The 10,023-nt window shown below is 43.0% G+C and overlaps 1 protein-coding gene across 2 annotated transcripts; it reads right to left on the reverse strand.

Moving 5' to 3' along the window:
- Positions 1–408: 408 nt before the first annotated feature.
- Positions 409–9,619, reverse strand: ccdc97 (coiled-coil domain containing 97). Of its 2 annotated transcripts, XM_037689502.1 has the most exons (8): positions 9,488–9,619; positions 9,205–9,383; positions 8,971–9,135; positions 6,135–6,294; positions 5,669–5,757; positions 5,397–5,583; positions 5,183–5,306; positions 409–771 (listed from the first exon to the last, which is right to left on the reverse strand). In XM_037689502.1, the coding sequence occupies exons 2-8, from the start codon at positions 9,367–9,369 to the stop codon at positions 636–638; spliced, it is 1,026 nt and encodes a 341-aa protein (XP_037545430.1). In that variant the 5' UTR covers positions 9,370–9,383; positions 9,488–9,619; the 3' UTR covers positions 409–635. The 2 variants fall into 2 exon arrangements, with proteins under 2 accessions (XP_037545430.1, XP_037545431.1); XM_037689503.1 differs by lacking the exon at positions 9,488–9,619 and having other exon boundaries at positions 9,209–9,323.
- Between the last annotated feature and the right edge of the window lie 404 nt (positions 9,620–10,023).

Below are 10,023 nucleotides of genomic sequence, written 5' to 3' on the forward strand. Positions count from 1 at the left end.
TTGACACACATTTGTGTTGAGTGACACAATAGTTGTGTTCAAATGACAAACACATTAGTTGCGTCATAAATAACACACCATGGGAAGAAATGGGACAGAATTATTCAAATTTTATATTTTAATTTTGTATTATACCTATCCAGTCATTTTCTTCTCCTGCTTTTTCCTGTTTTGGTCGCAGGACAGTCAGTCCCTGTCTTCAGCAGACTGTGTGTGGTCCACCCTGGACAGGTGGGACACACGTCCATCACAGAGACAAAACAACCATTACCATATATATAAACTCCCAGTCTCTTTAATACAATTTAACGGTCCTTAAGGTTGTGTGTGTGTGTTTGGGAGGGGGGGGGGGGGTTAGACTCTAGAAGCCTATTACAAATATTTTTTGACCCATATTACAAAATATTGCATTTCTGTTAGTTCCTTTTTTACCTCCACTTTCTGATTTTCTTTTAATTTGGTTTAATAAATTCGTATATTTTTTTTTAGCTTTTGTTTTAACGAGTTTAATAAAGTACAGCTTGTAGACAACTTTTTACAGGTTTGCAGTCACATGTAAAAACAACTGACAACACAATTTGATTTTGTATATTTGTATTTACACAATATTAACAGACATGTTACTAATATCAACACTATCCTATCATCTCCTCTTCTTCATTGTTTTCCAGGTCATCCTCTTCCTCTTCCTCATCTTCATCAAAGTATTTATCCTCTGCGTCTCTGCTGACGATGTCCAAGTTGTCATAGTCTGGGTTGTTGTCCACCTCACTGTCACACAAACACGAGCAACACTTCAGACTCTGCAGCAGGTGTTTTCAAACAGAATATATAAAAACACGGAGTTCATTCAGTCCTTTCAGAGTTAATGATTCAAACACTCAGCAGGTTGGCGGTTCCCCTCTTCAAAAAGGGGGAGCAAAGGGTGCTCCAATTTCAGGAGCATCACTCTCCTTACCCCCCCGGTTAGGATTATTCAGGGATACTGGACAAGCGAGTCCAACTGATGGATGAACCTTGAATTCAGGAGGAACAATGTTCCATCTTGGCCGTGGAACACTGGACCAGCTCTTTACCCTCACGAGAGTCCTCGAGGGGTCATGGGAGTTTGCCCATCCAGTCGATGTGTTTTGTGGACTTGAAGAAAGCCTTCAACAATGTTCCTCAGTACAGTCTGAGTATGGGATGGGGGGTGCTATGGGCTGTTCAGTCCCTATACAAGCAGTGTGAGAGTTTGGTTCTCATTGCCGGTAGTAAGTCAGACCCCTTCAGGGTGGGAGTTGAACTCACCCAGGGCTGTCCATTGTCACTGATTCTGTTCATAACTTTTATGGACAAAATTTCTCGGTGCAGCCAGGGGGGGTTCAGGTTCGGTGGCCTCAGGATCCCATCTCTGCTCTTTGCAGATGATGTGGTCCTGCTGGTGTCATCGTGTCGTGATCTCCAGCTCTCACTGGAGTGGTTCACAGTCGAGTGTGAAGCAGCTGGGATGAGAATCAGCACCTCCAAATCTGAGGCCATGGTCCTCAGTCGGAACAGGGTGGACTGTTCTCTTCAGGTCGAGGATGAGGTTCTGCCTCAAGTGGAGGAGTTCAAGTATCTCTAGCTTTGTTCACTAGTGAGGGAAGAATGGAGTGTGAGATTGACAGACATGTAGTTTCCACAGTATTGTGGACTCTGTGCTGGTCCGTTGTGATGAAGAGGGAGCTGAGCTGTAAGGAAAAGCTCTCTGTTTGCCGGTCGGTCTACGTTCCTACCTTCACCTAAGGCCACCATCTCTGGGTAGTGAATAAAATAATGAGATCATGAATACAGGCAGTTGAAATGAGTTTTCTCTGCATGGTAGCTGGACTCTCCTCCACATCAAGAGGAGCCACTTGAGGTGGTTCGGGCATCTGATAAGGATACTCCCTGGGCACCTCCCTAGGGAGATGCTTCAGGCATGTCTGACTGGGAGGAGACCCCGGGGAAGATCCAGGACACGCTGGAGAGACTTTGTCTCTCGGTTGGCCCGGGAACACCTTGGAGTCCTCCCAGAAGAGCTGGCAAGATGTTTGGGCCTCCCTGCTCAAGCTGCTGCCCCACAACCCGACTTTGGAACAAGCGTATGAGGATGGGAGGATGAATAGAGAGTTGTATTTTGGTAATCTGGTACTCCGTAGAATAATCCACTGATTAACTGAGTATTCAGATGTATGTAAGCTACAGAAGTAGTTCAGAACCACCTATTTTGTCCAAGAAGCCCTGAATATATGTTTACAATAAAGGTGCACATCAACTTTCCACTGTCACACCTGCAGCACACCATGAAACATTAGGGCAGTTATTGTTCACGATTTAGAAATCTTTTTTTCTCTTTACAAAACAAACAAACAAACAGGAAGTAAAACCCCTAGAACTTGCCTTCTTTGGTCCACAGATGAGATGTCATGATGTTTATGACAGGTATCTGTTTTTTATTCTTTGACAATTACTTAAACCTGAACTAACAAACTTTGTGATTTGACTGCCTGCATAAGCTCAACTCTCATTCAGTGCCAGATTATCAAAAACTCTCAGCCAGTAATGTCCAGTGCTCCTTCCACAGCCTTGTATCTTTGCCTTGTTTTGACCCCACGCCTGAACCACGGATTATTCGCCTTGCCTGCCCCTCTCTGGATTTGGATTCTGCACTCTGACTATGGTACCAACTCTGCCTTCCTTCTCTTCGACCACGACTCTCGGATCACGATTTGGCTCCGGCTTCTGCTCTCTGACCTAGTGATGGGCAAATGAAGCTTTTATGAAGCACCGAACCACTAGGGACAAATGTTTCAAAAAGTGGTTCATTGTTTGAAGCTTCAGTTACAGTGACCTCTCCTGGCCATCTGCAACGCTGCAGTTAAATCAGGCGATCTGATTTTATTGCACGCACCCAAAGAACTTTAATGAAGAGTGTGAAAGAAGCTGCTTTACTCTGGTAGAGAACCGTTTCAGTTGTGTAGCAACTTTCTATGATCTCACTTGGACTATCTGGTTTTAAAAGTTGATGTTTTCACATTCTATTTTCAAATAAAGATTGAATGTGCATTGCTGTGCATGATATTGGTGTGACAGAGTCGGGGCCTTTATCATTGTTAGAAATAATGAAATGACAACGAGAAATCCAGAATCCCTGTGGAAAACAGTGCAAAGATTGGGAACTATCAAAGTTTTATTGAGGAACATCAGGTTTTCTGCAGTTTTACAACTTAGCCAGTTTCTTTTTTTCGCTCACAACCTCTCGCAAGGAACATATGATGCTGGCATGCATTAAAAATGTTTCACCAGTGTGAACAAGTGTGGATACACATTTTGATGGTTCAGACAGTACACCAGTGGGTGTTCTGATCTGTCCAGCAGTGGATCTGTCCTGTCATGTCAAAATAAAATTTGAGTCCATACAACTTTATGATGACAAAAATCATAAACATAATTTTACTGTAATGTTATTGGGGTGTCAAACTCAGCTATAAGGGGCAAAATGCATGGTTCAAACCAGAGGCCAGTTTCAATAAATATATAAACTCCAAGTCAAAAACCTGACGTTCTTCCTTGATTGCAGGTTCCTCAAGAGTTTGATCGGTCTCATTTTGACGTTCACTGTTCCCCTTGTTCACGTCAAAATTAAAGATGTGTGAAAAAGTAAATCTTTTGGGCTTCAAGGTGTCAAGAGAAGTCTGCACTAAATGAAGTTTTTAAAGCAAAATAAAAAGTGATAAAAAAATATCTTGTATTTAAAATTTCATCTTGAGGGCCAGGAAAAAATGTTTACAAGGTTTGAGTTCGACACACGTGGACTGCTGGACTTCACTATTACTTTCTGACATATTGAAATGCCAGAACCACCTTATCACGAGCGAGAAGACTGAAGTGCTCCCACATGTTGGAACGACTTTTCTCCCTGGCTGGCTCCATCATGAATCATAATCTCAACAACAACAGCAAAAACGCACCCACTCTCCCAACACACTGCGCACTTCTCATAACGATTTTATAGTGGTGAGCAGTGCCAGAGAATCAGCTGATTGGAACGCGAACCAGTCAAGCGATTCGTTTGTGTTTCGGACGTCACAAGTCACGTGACTTCTTCAGCACCAGAACAAGCTCCGAAGCAGTGTTCCGATGTAATTGCACGTCAGGGTTCGAAACAAGTATTGAAGCTTTTGTTTTATACTGCCATCACTACTCTGACCTACTGTGTATGACCCCTGCTTCTAGTACCGGACCTCACCTTTGGATTTGCACCCCACGTACCAAGTACAGCACCAGTCTGCTCCTCTGATGCTGCTCACTCGCTGTGAGTGACATCATCCTCAACAGGAGTGTCTCTTTCTGCAGACTGAGAAGGTTGATGATTGCCACAGAACCTCCACAGCCAAAACCAGTTCACTAACCTATCTCAACAGATTGGACTCCCCATTGGACTCGGACCTCCACCAGCAGCTGTTTACTAATAAACTATTTAAACCATTCCTGGTGTTCGGGGTTGCGTGCTGATCCAAGACCCAGTTCTTGTCAGTTTGATATTTTTGTAACTGTACTGGGATGATTCAGGAAGTCCCACCTGCTTGTCCATCTCATTCTAAAGGCTGAGGAATTCCACTTCAGTCAGTGATGAACCAGATTACTATTTCTACAAAGTTTTTGTATAAAATAAATAAAACGTACCATCTTATCATGTAACCTAACACAGATTTACTGTACAGTTTTTTTTTTTTTTTTTGGTTCTCTTCAGATTAAAATAATCCCCAAATTTTGGGCCTTTTTAATATTTTTCTTCAAGTTATTTTCCATTTTTCCTCTGCACATAATGCATCACAAGCATGTTGCGCACCAGGAATAATGGTCCCTGTGAAACAGTGACCCCCCCCGAGCGGCAGGCAGTCACGTGGATTAAATGAAACATAAAATCAAAGAGTTTTGTCTTAATTTTTATATTGTCCAACTTAACTGTCAGGTTCTTGACTACAAATGTTGAATTCCTGTTATTTTAAGAACAAACAAAAAAATTAAGTTAGTTGAAAATAAAAGCATGTTGTATTTATCAGCCAGATGTTGTCAGACTTGAAATGGGTACACCAGATGTTTGATCCATGCCAGCCTATTTCTGCTGACACAGCTTTTAATCAGCTGCTGTTTGCTTTGCGACGTTGCTGCTGACCTGTAGTTGAAGTCTTTGTCTTTTCCGTCTAAGAAGCGTTGGTGCATCTGACTGATGAACTCCTCTCGGAGCAGAGCCTTCTCCTCCGACGTCAGCTCCCGTTCTTTCTGCTGAGCTCTGACGGCTGCGTGACGAGAGCACAGCGGTGGAGGTGACGCAGCAGCAGATCACAACAGCTCTGCGTTCAGTTTCCTACCAACTTAAGCCTCCTCACCGTCATCTTCCTCGTCCTCCTCCTCCTCCTCCTGAGCAGCATCCTCTCTCTCCTGCTCCTCCTGCAGGCGGTTCTGGATGAGCCGCTCCTGGTAGGAATTCAAGAGGAGGTGGGCAAGCCCCGCTGTGCTGCCCCCTGATCCCTCCTCTGCACCACCTGACATGGCCTCGTGCGAGCGCTCCAGCACCTGAATGAATAAAAAAAAAAAACACAAACTAAATTATTATTTTCATTCATTTCCATAAAAGAAACGTTCAGTGAGTGAAACTCACCTCCTCGTCAGTCAGGTACTGACCGATGTATTGTTCATACAGCAGAGGCTCCCTCATTCGCATCTGCTCCTCACTGAAATACTGACCACCTACAACAGAAATAGGAGATATTTCACCAACAGAGTTTAATTCAAATAGTTACCAGCTCAGAATATGTGTTGGGGATCAGTCACTACTACAAATTTCAGGTCAGAAACTTTTATTTATTCTCTTTTGTTAAAGATCAGTTGGCTGTGGCGGCCATCTTGAATCAAGATGAGTCAAAAAGTAGATTCACATTAAAGTTTCAATAAATTTGTCCAGTGGCTCATGAGCTACATATACACATGACCACATAGACACAAGCAAAAGGTGAATAATTAAAGCATAATACATAAATAAAGAAAGACTTTTATGTTTATGATGAGTGTTATTTAACAGGAATCATGTTGCACCAGTGGTAGCTACTGAAACAGTAAACGCCCACCCTTCTGCAGAGCCCTGAGGGCAGCGTAGCGTTGGTTTCTGACTCTGGTCCTGCTGATGCAGCCGGACGCTCGTGTCTGAATCACATGGCTGTAGTGTTGGGCCCTCGGGTCTGAGCTGACATGGGCAAATGCAGGGAGGTGCTCGGGTTTCAGGTGAGCCTGAGGACAGAAAAGGGAAGAGAACATGACAGGATAATTAGAAGCTTTTGTGTCAGCATCAAGGATTTTATTTCAACCATGGCAGCTCTCTGGTGGGGGTACCACAGGGTTCCATTATTGGATCCCTTCTTCTTTCTTTATACATGCTGCTACTAGGTGCTATTTTCACAAACATGGTATCCCTTTTTATTTCAATGCAGATGATCGCCAAATTTACTGCCCTCTGAGGCACACGGGTGCGCACTCTGTCCAACCTTTTGTTGACTGTCTGGTAGACATCAGGAGTTGGATGGATTTAAATTTCATTGAGAAGAAGGCAGAAGTTATGTTTCCACCAAATGGCATCAGCAGGGACTCCTGCACTGACCTTTCCTCCCTTGTCCCTTTTGAGAAAAATGTCACAAATCTGGGAGTAAAAATGGATCCTTCCATAAAACTAGTCATGTAAACACAACTGTCAAGTCCTGCTTTTTTCAGTGGAGAAAACTGTCTACATTGAAGCCCTTATTGTCCAAAAGAAACATTGAGACAGTAATCCATGGTTTATAACCTCTAGGCTTGATTACTGCAGGGTGCTTCTTTATGAAATGAGTCAAGACTTTGATTTGTTTTTAACCCTGATCGATATAATGTTGTGAATTCAATGATTAATATCTCTTTTGGCTCGTACTGTTTTCAGCAAATCTGACAAATCCCATCTTTGAGGTTTTTGGACTGTTGTTTTATTTATATTTAAAACAAAATGTCCTCTACCGATAGTGTCTGTTGGTGGAATAATAGAAAAATAATTTAGCTGTGGCTTAAAGTAGATTTGAAAAGTACTAATACTACAATTCTAATGAGAATAGTGACATAAAACAAACAAAATGACTCTGAACTAAACCAGACGATACTTATTTTTGTTGCCTGTTGACAAAAGGACAATCATTTTTCAAGAATGAAAAAACAAGTAATTACCGGTAGTAGGTTGGGCTCTAAATCTGTTTATCTTCTAAAGTCAACCCCAGTCAAGATGGCCGCCACAGCGGAGCCATCTTAACCAGCAGAAAAAAGGTGATAACTCAATCAGTTTCACAGATACTGATCTAAAATATGGTGTAGCTGTCATCTGCAACACAACGTAATTGTGCCAGATCTGTTTTTAAAACTTGGTTATAAGGTGTTATAGTCAACGCTGTCTGTCTGTTAGCAAAATATTTTAATGAACCACTATGTGTATTTTATTGAAACTTGCAGGAAGTAGTCACTGGATGTTCTCCTGCAACTCATTAACTTTTGGAGTCAGTCTTAATCAAGATGGCCCCCGCTGATATGAGAAAGAATTAGCTATAAACTCAGTTCATTTGACAGCGTTCGAGTTAAAACTAGTGTGATCGTAGCTGAAATTCATCCCCAACATTCTCTGAGCACAATAAATTGTGTAAAAACGTTCTTAATTAAAACATGGCAGGTGGAATACACTCTTTGGAGGCATGAACAATAAATTCATTGATAAGTGCGACTCCACTCAGCTCTCGTCTTATCGGTTCTTCTCAGGTGGAGATTTGCCACTGTGACCCGTTTCCCTGCTCTGTGGGCGGGATGGTAACAGATCATCGTTTCATCCACTCCACCCATTGTGGTCTTAATCGCCCTATAATCTGACTTCAGTGTCTTGAGCTTATATCAGCACTGTGCACAATCCAGGTGTGGCCATGCTGCTCCATCATCTCTGATATATTTCTGTAAATGTGCTCGTTTGTTGTGGCACCGTCTGTCAACACGATGAGGAAGTGGAGTGTTACAACGGGAGCTGGATGCGGGTCACTGCAGTTATAGCTGTTGATAGCCGTGGACCTCAGGCCTCCCCTCGGACCCAGGTACACCTCCAGCTCACGCTCTCCCCCAACTCGGACCTCCCTCAGAAGTGACAACTCACACTATTAATAAATCAAGGAAACGTGAATTCAGTTTTACCAGTTGTATTAAATCAAGGCAGGAAAAAGTTACAGATTACAGCGCGGGCCGGTTCCAGTACACAATGCGAGATCAGGAACCAGAAGGGCCATATGTCCTGTGGCATTACAGATGTGTAGAGCCTAGACTCCTTCACAGAAGTGGAGCACAACCTGTCGTGTATGAGAAGCAGGGACTAAGTGTGATCTCAACAAATCTTAACTGGTTTAACGTGAAAGAAAAAAGACGGTGCTTAAAAGCCTTTTCTGTGTGACGCAGCAAGCAAAGATAAACTATTCCTTGCCGGATATATTGAATCCCTGGGAGACTCTTTTTAGAGTTGCTGGTCCCTTTTAAACCAGTCAGAACTGGGTTATAATTTCATTATAATCCCGTCTCTGAGCAGATAAAAAAAACAGGGTCAGTCTAGATAAAAATACTAACAGGAGGTTCAGATGTAGTTTAACATTTTGCTGGGTGAGTCATCCAGTGACGTAGCTCCGCTCGCCAATCAACAGCTGCTGTCGGCTTACATAAGAACCGGCACCTCAGAGCAGTCCGCTTTGAACCTCAAACAAGGTGGTCCCATAAACTGGACTGAGTCGGAGTGGGTACCGACAGTGGGCAGGCCCCCCAACGGTGTGGTGCAGAACCGATGAGCTGAGAGAGTGGCAAAGCGCCATAAGTTTACGTAAATGTTAAACAGAAGTGTACTGGCTCGTGTGTTTTGGGGACACCTACATGGTACCTCTCCAGGAAGACCAGTGGTCTGCTCCGGTACTGCAGCAGCAGCTCGTCCCTGCGCTCCCCGAAGGTCAGCTCATCCTCTCCGACCTGCTGGCTCTTCACCGGCCTGCCGCTCATCGCTACGGCCTCTATCATCACCCTCACACAGCCGGCCTCCTCCTGGAGACAGGAGCCCAGTCAGTGGAATAACATACGTCATTACCTCCGTTATTATGTTGGTGCTCTCACCGACGGAGTGTCTCCTCCTCCTCGCGGAGCCTCCCGGGTGTCTGTGGGAGCGGGTCGGCTCAGGTCGCATCTCCGAGGAAGCACCGGAGGGTCCACTGATATTTCACTGGTTTCAATCTCAAACGGTATCAGTGTTTTCACTGGCGGGTCGATTTCACCCCACATAACTACGTGTCGACCTGCACAGCAACGTCAACACAGGTTTTATTTTTATCGAGCAGTTAAATAGATAAAATAACAAATATGGCCGTATTTAGTTTGGTTTTCAGGTTAAATAACTTACTGCTCTGAGTATGTCGTCTCCTCACAGAAGTGGTAAACTTTTAAACGATTTTATTGGAACAGTACCGTACACAAACTTATGAAGGTTTACAAACACGGACTTAGTAAATAATGCGTTCCTGCCATATTGGTCCGTTGTAATTATTGTCCCCTTTCTCTGCAGCTGAAAGAATAGTTCCGCCCCCAGACTCCATAGCCGGTTGGGTTTGTCTGCTGACAGACAAATAAAATGCAAATAAATAAATATTCAACATTTGTGACTATGATCAAAGATCATATTATAAAAGATTTTTTTTTAAATCCATGTCTGTTTGGTGTTTTCATCACCTTAAGTGGCCATCTTGAACTGGACTGACTTCAAAAGTTAAACAGTTGATCATGTATAATCTAAGATTAATATCTAAAACTGTTAATAAAATACATCCCATGTTTCATGAAATAATTTGCCAATTGACAAATAAAGTTGATTTCTACAGTTATTGCTTATGTTTTGAGCAAAAAATAAAGTTAATTGTGTAGCACTTTAAATATGTGTTG

This window comes from Nematolebias whitei, chromosome 15, assembly GCF_014905685.2.
Source record: "Nematolebias whitei isolate Nwh7 chromosome 15, NemWhi1, whole genome shotgun sequence".
Lineage (NCBI taxonomy): Eukaryota > Metazoa > Chordata > Actinopteri > Cyprinodontiformes > Rivulidae > Nematolebias > Nematolebias whitei.